Raw genomic sequence first — 23,902 nt, 5'->3', positions numbered from 1 at the left:
TACTCCACGTTAGTGTCTTCAGTAGGGCAGTGGTGGCTTTAAAGGGAAGGTCCATTTTGATGAATTAGTGCCCGGTTTTTAATAAACTTATTAAAAACAAGGGCACTTTAATTCATCAAAATTGACATTTCACCGTTTTCTTCAAAAACTTACCTTTTAATCCTGAATGCCGCTCCAGCAATTCCCCTGGCCGTCGGAAGCCTCTGCAGACATCAGAAATGACGGATCAGGCTTCCTCTAATCACAGCTTCCCCCCCGGGGGAATCTTGGCCTGATGCAACACTGTGATTGGAGGAAGCCGGATTTGTCATTTTGGATCCGCAAAGACGGCTTGCGACGGGCGGAGGAAGTGCTGGAGCGGCTGCCAGGATTAAAAGGTAAGTTTTTGAAGCAAACAGTGAAATGTCAATTTTGATGAATTAAAGTGCCCTTGTTTTTAATAGGATTATTAAAAACCGGGCACTCATCAAAATGGACCTTCACTTTAAAGCAGTTAGGAATTTGTAAAGTGGGCTTTTACTGAGTTTTCCTGACATGTTGCTGCCCTGGTATAGAAAGCGTGAGTACGTTTACTCTGTCTTTGTTTCACAGGTCTCTGTGAGGAGCGGCATCCTCTCAAGCCGGGTGAGCTGTCCTCCTGCCGGACGGCTAGATGCAGGTAAGTTTGGGGGACATGCACTTCTGTTGTTAATATATACTGCATATTTTCTGGGACACTTTTATATATCCTGAGGCAGGACGCAGGCACTTAATGTGACTTAGAGACTAAGGAGGTCAATTGATTGATGCTGTTTATTTCTGTATATGTGAAATATTTGAATATCTGAGGTTTATTGTTACTAATAATCCTTGTTATTAAATGACACAGTTGGCAAGGAATTTTTAAACTATTCCTTTATGGAGTCCGGGTCTATTCCTTTATGCGCTATTATTTTGTGTTGTGGTGCGGCGCTTGGTAATTTTTTCGGTCCTAGAGGTTCCGACAGTTAAGAAACGCTTAGGGTTATTGTGTGTTCAGCACAGTGAGAGACGCGCAGCTGAATTAGTTGCGCGCTATTACTACAGGGTTTGTTTTTTCCCCTCCTCTTGATTCTAAGTCAGAACAAAGCTATTTGCCGCAAACATGATGCTTGTTTTCTTACTAGGAGCTGTGCACTAATATGTTTAACTACTGTGTTGCCGGGGGATACCCAGGGGGACATCCTGGGTATTTTGCAATAATCTGGTAGCTTTTAGAATGCTAAAAATGTTGACACTATATTTAATGACCTTCAACCCCTATATTGTGCAATAAAAATTTCCGTCCACTAATGTTGGTGTTAAAATTCTGTAGTTTGAGTTTGACTTTCTGCAAACTTTAGTATTGTATTCTCAAGTAGAGTTGTTGCCCACTGAGGTTAGTGAGGCTACTCCCTTATTTATAAGTGTTTTTCAACACCAGTACACCAACATCAGTACATACCCTCCCTGTGGTATATATGTCTATATTATCTTAAAGTGACAGTATCATTTTAGATGTTTTTAAATAATTTAATTTCATAAAATTATTTTTAGCCCCATGTCTCCCTGGATGATGCTGTCTAGGCTGTGCCACAGCTTTCTCCTCTAACGTCCCAAGCCATTGTATGGCGTCACATGCAGTGCCCTGCGGTTCCTCTCAATCTCCTGTAGGAGTTATTTGCTTGCAGATTGTCTGCCTAGGTATCTTAAGTTATCTTTGGCATTTTCTGTTTTCCCTATCTTATAGGGAAATCGCAAGAGGAAATTTAACAAATCGGATAATAAGGTTTCTGCTCCGCTTGCTGCTACACATATTAGCCCCTCTTCTAGTCGGATGAGGAGGATAGTCGGTAGCATCAGAGGGTTTAAATTCAGATTAGGACAGTGTAATTCCTTCATCTGGTACTTGAAGTAGTTCTTTTCAGTTTCAAGCCTGAACGCCTTTGTGTATTATTTGACAGGGGTTGGCTACTGGATAGACCTCGGCTCACCTGTCGTTGTCAATCCTCAGAATCTAGTAAATTTTATATATTCTAGGATTTATTTGTGGAAATTCTTTCTGTCCTTGACAGTGCAATAGGAGAATTTCTTGGTTATGGGAGAAGTCAAATATTCTTTTTCTCCTGTAAATTTCATGGCTGCTTAAAGTAAGGGTCATTGCTATCCTGGTTAAGAGATCTTCAATCCATATAAAGGATCGATGCTCTTTTATGGTTGGACGCCTTTATGGACACCTTGCCTGATTCCATCTGGAGGACTCCATGAGGAATTCAAGGACGGTAGGGCTGTTTAGGCTAATCTTTTTATTTGTTGCTACTTCAGGAAGTCTTCCCCTTTTGTCTTCCAAGCAGGTGCAGTTCAAGTCCTCTTGGATACCCAGTTAGTCTCTTTCAGCATGTAGAGTTTGTACCCGAGCCAGGATCATATCCTGTGGGGGGGCAGTCTATCTCATTTTTTTCTCATGCCTGGATAAAGAAATGTCCTAGAACCCTAGAGGGTTGTAGATATGTATTCCAGGGTTATGAATTTGGAGTCAACTCCTTTCCCTCAGGAGCAGGTTCCACCTTTCACGATTATCTGTGGACCAGTTAAGAAGAGAGGTGTTCCTGATATGTGTTCAGGATCTTTCACCTTGGGAGTATTTGTTCCTGTTCCAGTTTGGGAACAAGGTTTAGTTTCTTTGCCATACTGGTTGCCAAGAAAAAAACTTTTGTCCTTCTTTAGACATTAAATGTCTAGCCAAGTTTCTTAGAAAGTGGTCTGGTAGATACCTAAGCCACCTAGCAACCAGAGGGTCGGAAGTTTGAATCCAGCTGCAGCTGATTTTTCCTTCACTTTGCATTACAAATTGCAATAGAAAGAGTACCGTTCTTTTAGATGGAGACTAATCGCTTCATTCTTTCCTGGTGCTAGAGGGTGAGCTTATTCTCATTCAATTATCTCAATTTTCTGAGTATTGTTTTTCCGGTCAAGCTTTTTCAGTTAGGGGTCAGCAGTGGCTTTGCCACAGCGTCCGGTGTTGCTATTCTGGACTGTAATCATCCGGGATTGCAGGGGCCTCCCTCCTATTGGTTCGGGCGCAATCTGTCTATAGACATGATCTCATTCAGAGGTTTTTGTTGTCTTTCATTAGTTCCACGAATGGAAGTGGAGCTGGGAAGGAGCTCGCTTTTTCCAGCTAAAAGGGTAGTGTGCTTAGGGATAATGTTTTCCTATCAATGTAATTTTGTCTGACAGAGGTCGAAAAAGCCAAAAGCCTTCCTCTTACCTCTTTCGTCAGTTCCTTTGTATAGAGGTGATTGGTTTGATGGTGGTTCTAGGGACAGCATTCCCTTGCTCAATACAGTTTGAGAGCGCTGCAGTTGTGCATGCTCAGACATTGGAATGGGGATTGTCTAAATAGTTTCAGAGAATCTAGTTCAGTCATCAGAGGTCTCTTCCCGTGGTGGTTTTATCTGGATCATTGGTCTCAGGACACATGCTTCAGAGCCCTTCCTGGGCATTTAGATCTGCGGCACCAGCCTGCTGGGCTGGAGAGGAGTCTGGGAATCGTTGAAGGCAGAGGGACTTTGGTCCTGGGAGAAGTCTGTTCTCCCCTTCATCTTTTGGAGTTGAGAGCAATTTACAATGCTCTGATGTTTGACCTCAGTTGTCTTCAGCCCAGTTTTCTCGGGTTCCAGTCGGTAATCATAGCCTCTGTGGCTTACATCATCCTCCCACGGAGGAATTCTAAATTCCCTAGTCTAGGAAGTGTTTCAGATTTTTCTGTGGACAGGTGCTCAAAGTTACTGTCTATCTGCCTCCCTCATTTCTCGAGTGGACATCTGGGAAGCGGATTCTGAGCAGACAGACTTCCCATCCCGGGTCTAATAGATGCTCTGGCAGTTCCCTGGAACTTCAGGTTGTCATATCTCCTGCGTGGCCTCGCAGTATCTGGTCGGCTGACCTAGTAGTGATATCGCCTGTACCTCTGTGGAAACTTCCGCTGTGGAAGGATCCTCTGATTCAGGGGTTCTTCCTTCATCCAGATATCGTTTTTTTAATAAGCCCTCCAGTGGCTCAGAGGGCAAAAACCCCACAGAACAGAACAAGGATCTATCCCTGGTATGACAGAAATACAATTTTAACAGCTGTGTGCCTGGAGATTGAGAGCTTGGTTTAGCTCAACGACTCAGACTCGTAATCCTATCACTGAAGGATTTTCTATAAGATATGACAGGATCCAAGGAGCCTATTTTTTCTACAGGTAGGCCTTGAGAAGGGGTTAACTATTAGTACCCGCATGGGTCAGATTGCGGATCTTTTCATTCTGTCCTGGTTCGATTCAGGACTGTGTTTAAGTTAGTTGCTCCCTTGGAGCCTTAACCTTGTTCTCAAAGTTTTTCTTCAAGGATCCGTTGAACCTAGGCATTCCATAGATATTAAGTTATCTTGGAAAGTTTTGGTTCTTCTGCTATTCCTCTGCTCAGAAGGTTTCCGAACTCTCAGCTTGGAAGTGTATTTTTCCTTATCTTGTATGCCAGGCAGATAAGGCAGTTCTTCATACCAAGTTTGGTTTTCTTCCCAAGGTTGTTTCGGACAGAGATGTTAATCAAGAACTTGTGGTCCTTTCTCTCTCTACTAATTCTTCTCATAAGATCGTCTGTTACACAACTTGGATGTTGTGTGGGCCATTAGATTTTATCTACAGGTTACTAAGGACTTAGTCAGTCTTGTGTATTATTATTATTTTGTTTTGGATAGTCATAACGGCTAGAAAGCTTCTGGTTGAGAAGTGTTCTTCATAGGGCTTCTGAGCCTACTGGACAGCAGCCTCCTGAGAGATTTACAGCTCTCTCCGCGAGGGCGTTTTCTTCTTGGGCCTTCAAGAAGGAGGCCTCTGTAGAGCAAATTTGTAAGGTGGCGGCTTGGCCTTTTTTTTTTTGCTTTCTTTCTTAAACTCTAAATTTTATTCTTTTGCCTCGGTTGATGTTTACTTTGGGAGAAAGGGTCTTCAAGCTGGTGCCTTCTATTTAGCTTACCTGTCTTGTCCCTCCCGTATCATCTGTGTCCTCTAGCTTGGGTATTGATTCCCAACAGTAATTGATGATGATCCGTGGACTCACCGTGTCATTAGAAAGAAAACAAAATTTGTTTACCTGATAAATGTATTTATTTCTTGACAAGGTGAGTCCACGGCCCTCCCTGCTTTTTAGACAGGGTTGTTTTGTATAAACCTCAAGCACCTCTACACCTTGTGTTATTTCTCTCCTTTCCTTCGGTGGAATGACTGCGGTTTGTGGGTAGGGATGTGATACTTTACAGCTCTGCTGTGGTGCTCTTTGCCTCCTCCTGCTGGCCAGGAGTGATATTCCCAACAGTAATTGATGATGATCCGTGGACTCACCGTGTCAATAAAGAAATAAATTTATCAGGTAAGCATAATTTTTTTTTTTTCTGTTCTATGTATTGTTAATGTGCTTTACACACATGTTGCTGTAATATTACTGTGTGATGAAGCATCTGCTAAATCTTAAGCAAATACAGCCCTTCCCTTTAGTTACCATCAGTCACAGCCAATGACTGTGCTGAGCTGGGCGGGTTTTTTTTGGGGGTTGTAGGTGGAAAAGGGATATGGTCTTAGTCCGGGTGTTAGGTTCAGGGCTGACGATGAGAAGACTTATTGTTTTATAGTATTGTGCACTGAGCTGAACCGGGAAGGGACAATAACACTGTGTAATTACACACATTACTGTTGTGTTGCTAAAGAATAACATAGCCGACAAGTCTTAACATTCCTTTTACTGCAATCATTTGCAATAGCCAAACGCCAAACTTGGATTTAGAATAAGATATGGCCAGTGTACCGTCACATATGATAGGCTGACAAAACAGTGCCAACAGATTCTGCAGCGCTAAACATATCATTGGCCAATCTGTTTGAGCTTGTTCTATAGCTAGTTACCCCCCTAGGTGCTTGTTCAATGACTAGTTACCCCCCTAGGTGCTTGTTCAATGACTAGTTACCCCACTAGGAGCTTGTTTTATGACTAGTTACCCCCCCTAGGAGCTTGTTTTATGACTAGTTACCCCCCTAGGAGCTAGTTCTATGACTAGTTACCCCCCTAGGAGCTTGTTTTATGACTAGTTACCCCCCTAGGAGCTTGTTCTATGACTAGTTACCCCCCTAGGAGCTTGTTCTATGACTAGTTACCCCCCTAGGAGCTTGTTTTATGACTAGTTACCCCCCTAGGAGCTTGTTTTATGACTAGTTACCCCCCTAGGAGCTTGTTTTATGACTAGTTACCCCCCTAGGAGCTTGTTTTATGACTAGTTACCCCCCTAGGAGCTTGTTTTATGACTAGTTACCCCCCTAGGAGCTTGTTTTATGACTAGTTACCCCCCTAGGAGCTTGTTTTATGACTAGTTACCCCCCTAGGAGCTTGTTTTATGACTAGTTACCCCCCTAGGAGCTTGTTCTATGACTAGTTACCCCCCTAGGAGCTTGTTCTATGACTAGTTACCCCCCTAGGAGCTTGTTCTATGACTAGTTACCCCCCTAGGAGCTTGTTTTATGACTAGTTACCCCCCTAGGAGCTTGTTTTATGACTAGTTACCCCCCTAGGAGCAGCCTCTTTTTGCTCAACATGTGCCTTTCGCAGAGAAGAACTTTCCTGTAGTATATCAGTCTCTCTTTTTCCTTCCTATGGCTTGGAGAGTCCATGACTTCATTCCAATTACTAGTGGGAATTCAACTCCTGGCCAGCAGGAGAAGGCAAAAAGCACCCCAGCAGAGCTGTTAAGTGTCACTTCCCTTACCCATAATCCCCAGTCATTCTCTTTGCCTCTGTCAAGGGAGGATGTGCGAATATGGTATTTGAAGATATTTAACCCTTTAATGGGTACTTTTCCCTGTAAGTAAGGATTAGGGGATATGCTGTGTCCATGTCAATCTCTTTAGTAAGAGTAATGGTGGATTTAAGATTTAGAAGACGGTGAGGTGGTCTTTACTTACCTTCTAACATTATTGCTATTGCTACCCGTTTATAGAAAGCCAGGATTGGTTACTCTGTTCTTTCTCTGTCTACAGGTCCCCCTGACAGATGTTGGTAAATCAGTCACACCTAAGAAGCTGTTCCTGCCCTGCAGTTGAAGCTCCAAAGGTAAGTGCTTATCCCCTTCTTGGTGAGAAGGCCCTAGCACTTTGGGGTTAATTCCCTCTTTTTTTAACGTTGGAGTCTGGGTACAATAAAATCTCTTCATGGTTGGGATTTTTTGAGGGCAACAGGTACAGGGCTCTATGTGGGAGGAGTGTGTAACACATTTCAATGGGAGACAGGGATTTTTATTCCTTTATTGTTTGAGCCTAAGAGTGGGTTCAATCGCCCTCCTTACTTACCTCATAGGGTTCCTGTACTAATGTAACTTCCAGACTTATTTCTTTTACAAAGATATGACGAGTTCACGGATTTCATCCTTACTTGTGGGATTTATCCTCCTGCTAACAGGAAGTGGCAAAGAGCACCACAGCAGAGCTGTATATATAGCTCCTCCCTCCTCTCCACCCCATTCATTCTCTTTGCCTGTTTTAGTAATAGGAAGAGGTAAAGTGAGGTGCAGGGGCTGTTTTCATTATTTAAGCATATGTTTTGAATAAAAATGTCTCCTTAAAGGGTGATTTCACTTTTGCTCATAGGATGCAATAATTTTTGGAAAAAGCGTAGGGGTCAGAAAGCTACGGCTACCTCTTTCTTTTTGGTTGAAGAGTATCATCCGTCTGGCGTATGAGACTGCTGGACAGCAGCCTCCTGAAAGAATTACGGCTCTTTCTACTAGGGCTGTGGCTTGATCATGGGCTTTTAAAAATGATGCTTATGTAGAACAGATTTGCAAGGCTGCGACTTGGTCGTCTCATCACACTTTTTCCAAATTTGATACTTTTGATTCTTCTGAGGCTGGTTTTGGAAGAAAGGTTCTTAAAGCAGTGGTGCCTTCCGTTTAGGTTCCTGTCTTGTCCCTCCCTTTCATCCGTGTCCTATAGCTTTGGTATTGGTATCCCACAAGTAAGGATGAAATCCGTGGACTCGTCATATCTTTGTAAAAGAAAAGTAAATTTATGCTTACCTGATAAATTAATTTATTTTACGATATGACGAGTCCACGGCCCACCCTGTTATTTTAAGACAGATTTAGGTTATATTTATTTTTTGTAAACTTCAGCCACCTCTGCACCTTTGGCTTTTCCTTTCTCTTCCTAACTTTGGTCGAATGACTGGGGGTGGAGAGGAGGGGAGGAGCTATATATACAGCTCTGCTGTGGTGCTCTTTGCCACTTCCTGTTAGCAGGAGGATAAATCCCACAAGTAAGGATGAAATCTGTGGACTCGTCATATCGTAAAAGAAATTAATTTATCAGGTAAGCATAGATTTACTTTTTTCTGCGTCATTCATAGACCTTTTTATATGAAGTGCGCAGCTAGATGCCAGCTCTGTGAAAGTCTCATTGTATTGGTTTGGCCTAATCCATGCCTTTAACAATATCTAGCCTCAAATCCAGCACCTGGATTTATTTATATGTGCAGGTCTGGGGCTATCATCCTTTTAGACGCAGTAAAGTGATATGGCCGCTTTTGTAATTTGGCGAGGGGCATCTGGTCTAGACCTGCGGTTATATGTTAAACTGCCATTGGATCACAAACATTTTGAACAGGCCCTCTACTTACTATTTTTAGAACTTATATTCTATATACAGTTTCAGGTGTAGGGGCGGAGAAACATCCCGCGGTAATCCGTCTAGAGTTGTTGTTTTGCGATCGGTAGCGTTTCTCTCTTCTACTTACACTTATAAAGAGGCTCTGTAATAGCCTAGCTTTCTCTAGTGGGCTGAGGACTGTCTTCAGAGCGGCACAGTTTGTTTGCTCCTACGTATTTACAGTCTTTTTGGTGTGGAGCCTGGAACCGGTAGCGATGGGGTTAATATCCCAGCCACGGGTTTGTTTGGGCGCCTTCTCGCCGACTCGTTTGATTTCATTGTCGGATCTGATTTGCGCTATTTTTTATTTTATGAAAAGAGGGATTTGTTTCCTTGTATGTGTATTCTAGCCCTTATCATTGTGTGCTCTACTATGTGTTTCACTTTATAGCAGGCCAGGGATATTGTACTGGTGCTTTCCTCTGTAAGGTGAATATGGGGCTCTGACTACATTTTGCAAGAGTTTAGGGCTAATTTGGTCGATTTGAATGGCAGTCTTTTAAGCTGACTGTTATTTTACAATTTTGTGTATGAAATCTTATTGGTCTCTATAAGGAACTTGGGCTCAGCTTGTCCTCGTTTTTATTTCTGACTTTGTAGGAGATAAAATGCTCCTTTTATGAATTTCTTGGTAATGTCTGCCATCTAGGGCAGTTTTATGTATATGATCACATTTTTATAATTTTATGTGTTTCATCTGAAATTTTATTCTTAACTTACTAAGTGCCCTCTATTTTATCTGATATATATTTACCCATGTATTAATCTCTCATATGAGAGGATTTTTAATAGGTCCGTATCATATAATATTATTTACCTCATATTGAGGCGACACTGGTTATGTCTGACATGTATGGTTCATGTCTTATACTCCGTTTTCCTCTATATTTAAAAAAAAAAAAAAAAAATCTACCCCAGAGACAGAGCAATAGGCTGAGATAGATTCAACAGCTGAAGTCTCAGGATTGTTCTGAAACGTTGCTGTGTTAGTTTCCCGTCCACAAGGGTGAGCGACTTAGCCTTTAAGAATAATCTCCTTTGTTGAGATATTGGTTGCTTTTGTCTCTTTTTTTTAAATTTGCATCTATTGACCTTTTTTTACTTTTTGTTCCTGGTTTGTCTGAATTGAAAACAGCCTTGGAACAAGTAATCCAAGAAGCCTCCTGCTAAGTCCTAGATCTCTGGGCAGTGGACCAAGCAGCCTATGTAGCCTAGGGGTTAGCTTTGTGGCTTTGTTACTCAAAGGTTGTTAATTTGAATCCAACTGCTGGCGCTGGATGTCCCTGTTTTAAGTATTCTCTAGGATACTGTATAGGATTCAAATCTTGTCCTCCACGAGGCAGATTTCTCCGATAAAGTTTTTTTTTTCTACAACCAGTTAAAGCTAGAGGCCTTCTTTATCTGCGTAAAGTTATATCCATTGGAGTGTTTGTTCCATTTCCCGTGGAGGAACAGGGTCAAGGATTTTATTCAAATCTTTTTGTGGTTCCCAATAAAGAGGGATTTTTTTTCTTTTACAAGATATGACGAGTCCACGGATTTCATCCTTATGGGATAACGCCTCCTGGTCAGTAGGAAGTGGCAAAGAGCACCACAGCAGAGCTGTATATATAGCTCCTCCCTGAGTACTATTTTTCTCAGGGAGAAATCATCAGTCAATAACTTCCCAAGAGGAGTGGAGACGCCTTATTTTCTGCTCTGTTGTTGATGATCTTAGCAAACATTATCTAAGATCTTGCTGGTTCCCACGGAGTGGTTGAAGGTAGTGTAAAGAAACATCTTCAGTGTGGAGAACCGTGTCATGCTACAAGCAGCATTGAGGTATGTTCAGTCATTTGTTTCTGGGGAGACTAGATACATCAGAACAGGCTGACATTATTCCCTAACTGGGGAGGGATAATCAGTATGAACTATATGAAAGGAAATGGTGTACCTGGAATTCCCTTTCATTTTGATTACTTATCAGTGTGTTTGGTGTTTCACTTTGATATACTGTGTGGGCTGACGCTGGGAGATGCGGTTGCTGCTTAAGGGCTGTAGTTATGTCATTATAACTGGCTTGGCAGAGCGCAATATTCAATGTTTGTTGAGCTTTTATTATTTAAAGTGCGTGTATCAGAGGGGCACATGGCGTTTTATAATACGTTAAGTTGGGAAACCGACATGTTGTTTTTCTTCCCATGCGGGTCTCAGTACGACTCGAGTTGCACCCACGGTGGACGGGGCCTAATTTTGCGCGCTCAGCCGTGCAGTATTCACCCGGATCGGCAGCAAGGTCCTGGACTCCGGTGGGGCCTAAGTCAGTTTGTACACGAAGGTACAGAGAGACTTAGGAGCGCTACTCAAGAAGGATCAGTGTGATCTGGGGGCAGGTAGGCGCCACAGCAGAGCTATGGCGAGGTGCAGGGGTCTGGAGTGTGATAAAGATTAGTATATAACATAACCACACTATCGGAGCAATATTGTTAAGTTACCTTGGAACATAAGGTCACTTTTTTATTGCTGTAAAAGTTGTTTTGACTGATAGCAGAAAAATTGTTGTGCTTTTAATTATTTAAAGGCGCAGTACACTTTTTAGTTCAAGATTTTTGACTATATAATTAACTCCAGAGCTCAATATATCAAGTAAAGAACGACTATTATTGCTATTGCTAGTCTGTTTAACATGTCTGAACTTGAGGAAAGTACTTGTTCTATGTGTTTAGATTGTGGAACCCCCTCTTACTTTTTGTCCCTCATGCACTGAAAGGGCCTTACAATGTAAAGAACAGATTTTTTTTTAAGGAAACTGTGTCTAAGGATGCTTCTCAGTCTGATGAGAATCAGGGTATGCCGCAGCTGTCTCCCCAAGCGTCACAACCTTTAACGCCCACCAAAGCGATGCTGGGTTCTTCAACCATGTCCACTTCATTTACTCTGCAGGATATGGCTGCAGTTATGTCATCTACCCTTACAGAGGTTTTATCTAAGTTGCCAGTGTTGCATGGAAAACGCAGCAGGACAGAAGCCATTTCGAATCCTGCAACTTCTGATGCTTTGTTGGCTATTTCTGATGTACCCTCACAGGGATCTGAATTGGGGGTCAGAGAACTTCTGTCTGTGGGGGAACTTTCCGACTCGGGAAGTGTGTTACCTCAGACGGACTCGGACGTCATGTCCTTTTAGATTTAAGCTTGAACACCTCCGCCTGTTACTTTGGGAGGTCTTAGCGACTCTGGATGACTGTGACTCTATTGTGTTACCACCAGAGAAATTGTGTAAGATGGACAAATACTTAGAAGTGCCTGCTTACTCTGTTTTTCCGGTTCCTAAGAGAATCTCGGAAATTGTTACGCGGGAATGGGAAAGACCGGGTATCCGTTCTCACCTTCTCCTTATTTTAAGAAAATGTATCACATTTCTTCTTTTCTTCAGGAAGGCCTCAAAGCTTTGTCAGTCAGTATTCTGAAGGGTCAGATTTCTGCACTGTCTATTCTTTTGCACTAGCGTCGGGCGGATCTGCCAGATGTTCTATCTTTGACTCAGGCCTTGGTCAGAATCAAGATTTCAGACCTATCACAGGTCCTTAATCATGTCTGTGATAGGTTTGAAACGTTTGTTTTTGTACTTTGGACCATGAAGCAATAAAGTTCTGTTTTTACTATATTTGCTGTGCTCTAGTCAACTTTTCTACATTTACTTGCATTGAGGGGTTGGCTGACCCTTTACTCCGTGCCTACCTTTGGTTGCTGTTCCCTGCTCTGTTTGTATTTTTGGTCAGAATCAAGCCTGTGTTTAAACCTGTTGCTCCTCCTTGGAGCCTTAATCTTGTTGTTCACGCTTGCAACAGGCTCCGTTTGAGCCTATGCATTCGGTTGATGTTAAGTTGTTTTCGTGGAAAGTTTTTGTTTCTTCTTGCTATTTCTTCTGCTCGCAGAATTTCTGAGTTTTCGGTTCTGCAGTGTGGTTTCCCTTTCCTTATTTTTAATGGGGATAAGGTGGTCCTTCGTACTAAATTGGGATCTCTTCCCAGAGTAGTATTGCATTTCATCATCAATCAGGAACTTGTTGTTCCTTCCTTTTGTCTGAATCCTTCTTCTCAGAAGGAACATCTCTTAAACAACTTGGATGTTGTGCATGCTCTAAATTTTTATTTACTAGCAACCAAGATTTTTCGGCAGTTTTCTGCTCTGTTCGTTGTTTTGCTGGTAAGCGTAAAGGTGGGAAAGCCTCTTCTACTTCTCTTTCTCTCTGTTTGAGAAGTGTTATCAGGTTAGTTTATGAGACAGCTGGACAACAGCCTCCTGAGAGAATTACAGCTATTTCCACTAGATCTATCTTCTTTTCCTGAGCTGTCAAAAATGTAGCATTTGTGAAGCAAATCTGCAAGGCAGCTACTTAGTTCTCCTTCTATACCTTTTTCAAAATTTTATAAATTTGATACTTTTGCCTAGACTAAGGCTTCTTTTGGGAGAAATGTTTTTCAAGCGGTGGTGCCTTCTGTTTCGGTCCGCCTGTCTTGTTCTCCCTCCCATTTCATTCTGTGTTCCCACAAGTAATTGGAATGAAGTTGTGGACAAAATATATGCTTACCTGATGATAAATTTCTTTCTTTCCGGGCATGGAGAGTCCACAACACCGCCCTTATTTAATTTAAGATGACACCTCTATACCCTTGTGTTATCTTCTTTTTCCATTTTCCTTTGGCCAAATGACTGGGGATTATGGATAAGGGAAGTGACACTTAACAGCTCTGCTTGGGTGCTCTTTGCCTCCTCCTGCTGGCCAGGAGTTGTATTTCCACTAGTAATTGGAATGAAGTCGTGGACTCTCCGTGTCCGGAAAGAAAGGAATTTATCAGGTAAGCATACATTTTGTTTTATTTATGACCCTGAGGGAAGTCTCCCTAAGCGGGAAGCCAGACGTGGACCCGTTCAGTGTGCCTAGTGTTTTGCTGTTTCTCTCGGTCAGAGGGCTGCATTCTTTAGTCAGGGTCAGACTGATCATGTGGGGTGGTAACTTGCCATAGAACAAGCTATTATACTATTGTTCATTCCCAGATGGAGCGCTTCCTTGTTTATGATAATATAATATACTATATGCTGGACTTTAGTCCACAGACAACCAAGCTAACCACGGTTATTATGTTAGTATAAAGTACATCAGTTGTATTCAGTTAAAGCCAATTAGGGACATATATGTAGCATGGGTAGCCTTGAGAAGTCAGCAGGTGCATTTCATGTTCTGAGAATTAGAAATTGCTAAATTACACGAAAAGGGGGCAAAATAAATAATGGCCATATATTACACAATTGCTTTTTTATCACACAGCATTTATATAAAAATCTAAAGGTGCTACTGTCCTTTTTAAAGACACATGAACAAAGGATTTTTGTAAGTACTTTTTGTCTCCAGGAGTGAATTCACCACCATGTGCTGCACTTTCCACCCCTCCTGCAGTGAGGGGACAAAAAGCCGTTACCCTCCTCAGCCATTAGTTACATTAAGTACAAACCGTATACAAGTGCGGTGAGTGAGCCGTTACCCTCCTCAGCCATTAGTTACAGTAAATACAAACCGTATACAAGTGCGGTGAGTGAGCCGTTACCCTCCTCAGCCATTAGTTACATTAAGTACAAACCGTATACAAGTGCGGTGAGTGAGCCGTTACCCTCCTCAGCCATTAGTTACAGTAAATACAAACCGTATACAAGTGCGGTGAGTGAGCCGTTACCCTCCTCAGCCATTAGTTACATTAAGTACAAACCGTATACAAGTGCGGTGAGTGAGCCGTTACCCTCCTCAGTCATTAGTTACAGTAAATACAAACCGTATACAAGTGCGGTGAGTGAGCCGTTACCCTCCTCAGCCATTAGTTACATTAAGTACAAACTGTATACAAGTGCTGTGAGTGAGCCGTTACCCTCCTCAGCCATTAGTTACATTTAATACAAACCGTATACAAGTGCGGTGAGTGAGCCGTTACCCTCCTCAGCCATTAGTTACATTTAATACAAACCGTATACAAGTGCGGTGAGTGAGCCGTTACCCTCCTCAGCCATTAGTTACAGTAAATACAAACCGTATACAAGTGCGGTGAGTGAGCCATTACCCTCCTCAGCCATTAGTTACATTAAGTACAAACCGCATACAAGTGCGGTTAGTGAGCTGTTACCCTCCTCAGCCATTAGTTACAGTAAATACAAACTGTATACAAGTGCGGTGAGTGAGCCGTTGCCCTCCTCAGCCATTAGTTACATTAAGTACAAACCGTATACAAGAGTGGGGAGTGAGCCGTTACCCTACTCAGCCATTAGTTACAGTAAATACAAACCGTATACAAGAGCGGTGAGTGAGCCGTTACCTTCATCAGCCATTAGTTACATTAAATATAAACCGTATACAAGTGCGGTGAGTGAGCCGTTACCCTCCTCAGCCATTAGTTACATTAAGAACAAACCGTATACAAGTGCGGTGAGTGAGCCGTTACCCTCCTCAGCCATTAGTTACATTAAATACAAACCGTATACAAGTGCGGTGAGTGAGCCGTTACCCTCCTCAGCCATTAGTTACATTTAATACAAACCGTATACCAGTGAGGTGAGTGAGCCGTTACCCTCCTCAGCCATTAGTTACATTAAGTACAAACCGTATTCAAGTGCAGTGACTGAGCCGTTACATTAAGTACAAACCGTATACAAGTGCGGTGAGTGAGCCGTTACCCTCATCAGCCATTAGTTACATTAAGTACAAACCGTATACAAGTGCGGTGAGTGAGCCGTTACCCTCCTCAGCCATTAGTTACATTAAGTACAAACCGTATACAAGTGCGGTGAGTGAGCCGTTACCCTCCTCAGCCATTAGTTACATTTAATACAAACCGTATACAAGTGCGGTGAGTGAGCAGTTATCCTCATCAGCCATTAGTTACAGTAAATACAAACCATATACAAGTGCGGTGAGTGAGCCGTTACCCTCCTCAGCCATTAGTTACATTAAGTACAAACCGTATACAAGTGCGGTTAGTGAGCCGTTACCCTCCTCAGCAATTAGTTACATTAAGTACAAACCGCATACAAGTGCGGTGAGTGAGCCGTTACCCTCCTCAGCCATTAGTTACATTAAGTACAAACCGTATACAAGTGCGGTGAGTGAGCCGTTACCCTCCTCAGCCATTAGTTACATTAAGTACAAACCGTATACAAGTGCAGTGAGTGAGCCGTTACCTTCCTCAGCCATTAGTTACATTAAGTAAAAACCGTATACAAGTGCGGTGAGTGAGCCGTTACCCTCATCAGCCATTAGTTACATTTAATACAAACCGCATACAAGTGCGGTTAGTGAGCTGTTACCCTCCTCAGCCATTAGTTACATTAAGTACAAACCGTATACAAGTGCGGTGAGTGAGCCGTTACCCTCCTCAGCCATTAGTTACATTAACCCCTTAATGACCACAATGTACCCTGTATGTCACTGGTCGTTAAGGGTTTTTTCAGGACATAATAGCACAAGTCTAGCAAGAACACCTTATTAATGCCCTCCCTCCAGCAGGTTTGTGGAATAAAGCAGTCTCAACACTGGTGGCAAGACCGCACTTTAAAACAATCAAGTCCCAAAAAAAGCCAGTGACATACAGGGTACGTCGCTGGTCCTTAAGGGGTTAAATATAAACCGTATGCAAGTGCGGTGAGTGAGCCGTTACCCTCCTCAGCCATTAGTTACATTAAGTACAAACCGTATACAAGTGCGGTGAGTGAGCCGTTAGGAGGGTAACGGCTCACCCACCGCACTTGTATACGGTTTGTTCTTAATGTAACTAATGGCTGAGGAGGGCAACGGCTCACTCACCGCACTTGTATACGGTTTATATTTAATGTAACTAATGGCTGATGAAGGTAACGGCTCACTCACCGCACTTGTATACGGTTTGTATTTAATGTAACTAATGGCTGAGGAGGGTAACGGCTCACTCACCGCACTTGTATACGGTTTGTAGTTAATGTAACTAATGGCTGAGGAGGGTAACGGCTCACTCACCGCACTTGTATACAGTTTGTACTTAATGTAACTAATGGCTGAGGAAGGTAACGGCTCACTCACCGCACTTGTATAGAGTTTGTATTTAATGTAACTAATGGCTAAGGAGGGCAGCGGCTCACTCACCGCACTTGTATAGAGTTTGTATTTAATGTAACTAATGGCTGAGGAGGGCAGCGGCTCACTCATCGCACTTGTATACGGTTTGTACTTAATGTAACTAATGGCTGAGGAGGGCAGCGGCTCACTCACCGCACTTGTATACGGTTTGTATTTAATGTAACTAATGGCTGAGGAGGGTAACGGCTCACTCACCGCACTTGTATACGTTTGTATTTAATGTAACTAATAGCTGAGGAGGGCAGTGGCTCACTCACCGCACTTGTATATGGTTTGTATTTAATGTAACTAATAGCTGAGGAGGGCAGTGGCTCACTCACCGCACTTGTATATGGTTTGTATTTAATGTAACTAATGGCTGAAGAGGGCAGCGGCTCACTCACCGCACTTGTATAGAGTTTGTATTTAATGTAACTAATGGCTGAGGAGGGCAGCGGCTCACTCACCGCACTTGTATACGGTTTGTATTTAATGTAACTGCAAGCTACTGGGTTATTGTGCTGCTTGTTGCTTACTGTGCTGCTTGTTGCTTACTGTGCTAATTCATGTTACTGTGCAAGCTACTGGGTTATTGTTGCTGCTTGTTGCTTACTGTGCTGCATGTTACTTACTGTGCTAATTCATGTTACTGTGCAAGCTACTGGGTTATTGTTGCTGCTTGTTGCTTACTGTGCTGCTTGTCGCTTACTGTGCTAATTCATGTTACTGTGCAAGCTACTGGGTTATTGTGCTGCTTGTTGCTTACTGTGCTGCTTGTTGCTTACTGTGCTAATTCATGTTACTGTGCAAGCTACTGGGTTATTGTTGCTGCTTGTTGCTTACTGTGCTAATTCATGTTACTGTGCAAGCTACTGGGTTATTGTTGCTGCTTGTTGCTTACTGTGCTAATTCATGTTACTGTGCAAGCTACTGGGTTATTGTTGCTGCTTGTTGCTTACTGTGCTGCTTGTTGCTTAGTGTGCTAATTCATGTTACTGTGCAAGCTACTGGGTTATTGTTGCTGCTTGTTGCTTACTGTGCTGCATGTTGCTTACTGTGCTAATTCATGTTACTGTGCAAGCTACTGGGTTATTATTGCTGCTTGTTGCTTACTGTGCTAATTCATGTTACTGTGCAAGCTACTGGGTTATTGTTGCTGCTTGTTGCTTACTGTGCTAATTCATGTTACTGTGCAAGCTACTTAGTTATTGTTGCTGCATGTTGCTTACTGTGCTAATTCATGTTACTGTGCAAGCTACTGGGTTATTGTTGCTGCTTGTTGCTTACTGTGCTAATTCATGTTACTGTGCAAGCTACTGGGTTATTGTTGCTGCTTGTTGCTTACTGTGCTAATTCATGTTACTGTGCAAGCTACTGGGTTATTGTTGCTGCTTGTTGCTTACTGTGCTAATTCATGTTACTGTGCAAGCTACTGGGTTTTTGTTGCTGCTTGTTGCTTACTGTGCTAATTCATGTTACTGTGCAAGCTACTGGGTTTTTGTTGCTGCTTGTTGCTTACTGTGCTAATTCATGTTACTGTGCAAGCTACTGGGTTATTGTTGCTGCTTGTTGCTTACTGTGCTAATTCATGTTACTGTGCAAGCTACTGGGTTATTGTTGCTGCTTGTTGCTTACTGTGCTAATTCATGTTACTGTGCAAGCTACTGGGTTATTGTTGCTGCTTGTTGCTTACTGTGCTGCTTGTTGCTTAGTGTGCTAATTCATGTTACTGTGCAAGCTACTGGGTTATTGTTGCTGCTTGTTGCTTACTGTGCTGCATGTTGCTTACTGTGCTAATTCATGTTACTGTGCAAGCTACTGGGTTATTATTGCTGCTTGTTGCTTACTGTGCTAATTCATGCTACTGTGCAAGCTACTGGGTTATTGTTGCTTACTGTGCTAATTCATGTTACTGTGCAAGCTACTGGGTTATTGTTGCTGCTTGTTGCTTACTGTGCTAATTCATGCTACTGTGCAAGCTACTGGGTTATTGTTGCTACATGTAGCTTACTGTGCTAATTCATGTTACTGTGCAAGCTACTGGGTTATTGTTGCTGCTTGTTGCTTACTGTGCTAATTCATGTTACTGTGCAAGCTACTGGGTTATTGTTGCTGCATGTTGCTTACTTTGCTAATTCATGTTACTGTGCAAGCTACTGGGTTATTGTTGCTGCATGTTGCTTACTGTGCTAATTCATGTTACTGTGCAAGCTACTGGGTTATTGTTGCTGCATGTTGCTTACTGTGCTAATTCATGTTACTGTGCAAGCTACTTAGTTATTGTTGCTGCATGTTGCTTACTGTGCTAATTCATGTTACTGTGCAAGCTACTGGGTTATTGTTGCTGCTTGTTGCTTACTGTGCTAATTCATGTTACTGTGCAAGCTACTGGGTTATTGTTGCTGCTTGTTGCTTACTGTGCTAATTCATGTTACTGTGCAAGCTACTGGGTTATTGTTGCTGCATGTTGCTTACTGTGCTAATTCATGTTACTGTGCAAGCTACTGGGTTATTGTTGCTGCTTGTTGCTTACTGTGCTAATTCATGTTACTGTGCAAGCTACTGGGTTATTGTTGCTGCTTGTTGCTTACTGTGCTAATTCATGTTACTGTGCAAGCTACTGGGTTTTTGTTGCTGCTTGTTGCTTACTGTGCTAATTCATGTTACTGTGCAAGCTACTGGGTTATTGTTGCTGCTTGAATGTAGAGCAATGTGAAATGAGAGATTTCTTTTCAAGAGCTCGCGGCAACATTTTAATGAGAAGCTGTGCAGCAAATCAGAATGTTTGACAACTTAGCTATATTCTGTAAAGGTCCAGACTCACAGACCTTAATTTACCGACGGAGAATCATTTTTATTCAGACAAATGACTGAGACTACATTCATTAACTTGATTCATTAACTTGACTCACATGGAGAACATTCCTGATGCTCTGTATATACTGTAATGTGTATGATTGTCCCTTCCCCCCTCTATGCTGTGAGTTGGTACAAATGTCTTGTCTCAGTGCCTGAATTTTCTTTAATTTGTGTCCAAATGTTGTCCCCTCCTCAGGTCATTAAGAATCCCCTGACTGACCACCTGCCAGTGGGTTGTGTGAAGATCAGCACATCGTTCTCAGGAGAGAGAGTGCCCTGTGTGCGAGACCTGGTACCACCAGACAACCCTGTGCTCCTTGTGGTTGGGGCATTTGCACATGGCGCTGTAAGTGACATATATTACCCCACCGCTTAGAAAATACAGGGCAGGAGCAGTGTCTGCAGCTGTGAGATGTAGAAGTTTCTGTGCTGTGTATGTAACTCTCTCTTTCCTCTGTGTCTCAGGTAAACGTGGGCTACACTGAGCGCTGTGTCTCTCTCAGCCAGTATCCTCTCTCTGCTGCTCTCACTTGCGCCAAGATCTGCACGGCCTTTGAAGAGGTCTGGGGAGTGCTGTAAAGGGACCAGAGACTTCGGGGCACAGCCCCACACATCTGACTATGAACTGTGTTTTTTATATAAATATATGATTAAATATATTGAAGAGAATTATCCTCCGGCTGATTTTTGTGGTGCTGAGACACAGGTCTGTACAGGCTCCAGCTTTCAGCAGAGCTTGAAGACACAAGGAGGGTAGGTGGGGGGGTAACGCTAATAGGAATTTATAGCATTATGTGTTTGTTATCCCTCAGCCAGTGCTGTTTGTGCCCCTCTCCTGCGACGTCTCCGTCTTGGTTATAAGGGACAATCTACCCTCTACATAATGTGCTGGATCACATCTTCCTTGTGAATATAATACCATCCCACTGCCCCCCCCCCTCCTACAGCCACCACCCACTTCAGTTCCTAACTTCCTTCTTATGCACATTCAGTTGACATAACAGTCTGGAGACTCTGTCTATATATAGTTTTTTATATATATATATATATATATATCACAAATCAGTGAGTCGTTTCATTCAGTGTCGTGAACCCTTACCCCAGAGACAGACGGGTACAAGAGAGGGGAGGGACGGGGGGCTCATTGAGATGTTTGTAGGGAGGAGAGACTGATAGGTTGTGTCACCAGTGTCTTTAGTCTGCATGAGTGAGAGACGGACAGGGGTCAGACAACAGCCTCTCCACAGCACATGAAGAAGAGTCACATGGAAACATTAGGAATGAGACAAAGCGGCTTATTTCCCCTGAGAAATGATGGTGGAGGAGACGAGAGCCAGCGAGTGCTTCGCACGTGAGTGTCACGTACACAGAGGTCACACGACCTATCCCAGTCAGCGAGGCTGCTCGTCTGATTCTCCCTGCTCTGTGACCGACCCTTTCTGTGCTGAGACCGATCTGCGAGACTGCAAGGACTGGGGAAGAGAGACAGATATCAGGGAAGTGTAACGTGCTTTACTGTAGTTATTGAATACATTTAAATAGACATTTCTGTTGTGCTGTTAAAGAATAACTGATCAGCCAAGTCCTAATGTTTTAACACAAATTCACATCCTTTTTAATGAAATGTATCAAGAGCCAAACTCTACCAACCATATCCCTTATTAGTAGGAGCTAATCTGGGCTTTAGTTTGCAGACTACAAGGTTACTCAGTCATTATGTTATTATAAAGTGTGTATTACAGTTATCTGATAAAGACAATTAGGTGCAGATATGTAGCAGGTTACACACTGTCATTATGTTAGTATAAAGTGTGTTTTACAGTTGTTATCTGATAAAGAAATTGGGTACAGATATGTAGCAGGTTACACGCAGTCATTATGTTAGTATAAAGTGTTTTGTTTTAAAGTTTTTATCTGATAAAGACAATTATGTACAAATTTATAGCAGGGTAAGCCTTGAGAAGTCAGCAGGTGCATTTGTTAAGCTTGTGTCGAAGATGGTAATTTGTTTTTATAAATGTTTGTCTTGCTATTCTGTTGGAGATGGCGGTGTGTGTCGTTACAGTTTTGTTAGTGCTGCTGGTGTGCTGAAGACAGCGGTGTGTGTCATTATGGTTTGGTTAGTGCTGCTGGTGTACTGAAGGCAGCGGTGTGTGTCATTACTGTTTGGTTAGTGCTGCTGGTGTGCTGAAGGCAGCAGTGTGTGTCATTACTGTTTGGTTAGTGCTGCTGGTGTGCTGAAGACAGCGGTGTGTGTCATTACGGTTTGGCTAGTGCTGCTGGTGTACTGAAGACAGCGGTGTGTGTCATTACGGTTTGGTTAGTGCTGAAGGCAGCGGTGTGTGTCATTACTGTTTGGTTAGTGCTGCTGGTGTGCTGAAGACAGCGGTGTGTGTCATTACTGTTTGGTTAGTGCTGCTGGTGTGCTGAAGACAGCGGTGTGTGTCATTACGGTTTGGTTAGTGCTGTCTGTGTGCTGAAGACAGCGGTGTGTGTCATTACGGTTTGGTTAGTGCTGTCTGTGTGCTGAAGGCAGCGGTGTGTGTCATTATGGTTTGGCTAGTGCTGCTGGTGTGCTGAAGGCAGCGGTGTGTGTCATTACTGTTTGGTTAGTGCTGCTGGTGTGCTGAAGGCAGCGGTGTGTGTCATTACTGTTTGGTTAGTGCTGCTGGTGTGCTGAAGGCAGCGGTGTGTGTCATTACTGTTTGGTTAGTCCTGGTGTGCTGAAGACAGCGCTGTGTGTCATTACGGTTTGGTTAGTCCTGGTGTGCTGAAGACAGCGGTGTGTGTCATTATGGTTTGGTTAGTGCTGCTGGTGTGCTGAAGGCAGCGGTGTGTGTCATTACTGTTTGGTTAGTGCTGCTGGTGTGCTGAAGGCAGCGGTGTGTGTCATTACTGTTTGGTTAGTGCTGCTGGTGTGCTGAAGGCAGCAGTGTGTGTCATTACTGTTTGGTTAGTGCTGCTGGTGTGCTGAAGACAGCGGTGTGTGTCATTACGGTTTGGTTAGTGCTGCTGGTGTGCTGAAGACAGCGGTGTGTGTCATTACGGTTTGGTTAGTGCTGAAGGCAGCGGTGTGTGTCATTACTGTTTGGTTAGTGCTGCTGGTGTGCTGAAGACAGCGGTGTGTGTCATTACTGTTTGGTTAGTGCTGCTGGTGTGCTGAAGACAGCGGTGTGTGTCATTACGGTTTGGTTAGTGCTGTCTGTGTGCTGAAGACAGCGGTGTGTCATTACTGTTTGGTTAGTGCTGCTGGTGTGCTGAAGACAGCGGTGTGTGTCATTACGGTTTGGTTAGTGCTGTCTGTGTGCTGAAGACAGCGGTGTGTGTCATTACGGTTTGGTTAGTGCTGTCTGTGTGCTGAAGGCAGCGGTGTGTGTCATTATGGTTTGGCTAGTGCTGCTGGTGTGCTGAAGGCAGCGGTGTGTGTCATTACTGTTTGGTTAGTGCTGCTGGTGTGCTGAAGGCAGCGGTGTGTGTCATTACTGTTTGGTTAGTGCTGCTGGTGTGCTGAAGGCAGCGGTGTGTGTCATTACTGTTTGGTTAGTCCTGGTGTGCTGAAGACAGCGCTGTGTGTCATTACGGTTTGGTTAGTCCTGGTGTGCTGAAGACAGCGGTGTGTGTCATTATGGTTTGGTTAGTGCTGCTGGTGTGCTGAAGGCAGCGGTGTGTGTCATTACTGTTTGGTTAGTGCTGCTGGTGTGCTGAAGGCAGCGGTGTGTGTCATTACTGTTTGGTTAGTGCTGCTGGTGTGCTGAAGGCAGCGGTGTGTGTCATTACTGTTTGGTTAGTCCTGGTGTGCTGAAGACAGCGCTGTGTGTCATTACGGTTTGGTTAGTGCTGCTGGTGTGCTGAAGACAGCGGTGTGTGTCATTACTGTTTGGTTAGTCCTGGTGTACTGAAGACAGCGGTGTGTGTCATTACTGTTTGGTTAGTCCTGGTGTACTGAAGACAGCGGTGTGTGTCATTACTGTTTGGTTAGTCCTGGTGTGCTGAAGACAGCGGTGTGTGTCATTACGGTTTGTTTAGTGCTGCTGGTGTGCTGAAGACAGCGGTGTGTGTCATTACTGTTTGGTTAGTGCTGCTGGTGTGCTGAAGACAGCGGTGTGTGTCATTACTGTTTGGTTAGTGCTGCTGGTGTGCTGAAGACAGCGGTGTGTGTCATTACTGTTTGGTTAGTGCTGCTGGTGTGCTGAAGGC

General features: G+C 43.3%; 2 protein-coding genes across 2 annotated transcripts in view; one reads left to right on the top strand and one right to left on the bottom strand.

The window, feature by feature from the left end:
- The window catches only part of LOC128640331 (ribosomal RNA small subunit methyltransferase NEP1), an 86,005-nt gene extending 65,631 nt beyond the window's left edge, over positions 1–20,374 (top strand). Inside the window, exons 5-6 of the mRNA XM_053692823.1 lie at positions 19,902–20,051; positions 20,171–20,374. Of these exons, the coding sequence (XP_053548798.1) occupies positions 19,902–20,051; positions 20,171–20,284 (264 nt within the window). The 3' untranslated portion in view covers positions 20,285–20,374. The remainder of the gene's footprint in view (positions 1–19,901; positions 20,052–20,170) is intronic.
- A 372-nt stretch (positions 20,375–20,746) lies between these two features.
- The window catches only part of LOC128640329 (calsyntenin-3-like), a 234,948-nt gene continuing 231,792 nt past the window's right edge, over positions 20,747–23,902 (bottom strand). The window contains 1 exon segment of the mRNA XM_053692821.1: positions 20,747–21,177. Within this exon segment, the coding sequence (XP_053548796.1) occupies positions 21,097–21,177 (81 nt within the window). The 3' untranslated portion in view covers positions 20,747–21,096.

Source organism: Bombina bombina, chromosome 9, assembly GCF_027579735.1.
Source record: "Bombina bombina isolate aBomBom1 chromosome 9, aBomBom1.pri, whole genome shotgun sequence".
NCBI lineage: Eukaryota > Metazoa > Chordata > Amphibia > Anura > Bombinatoridae > Bombina > Bombina bombina.
This window is presented reverse-complemented; position numbering and strand designations above follow the sequence as displayed.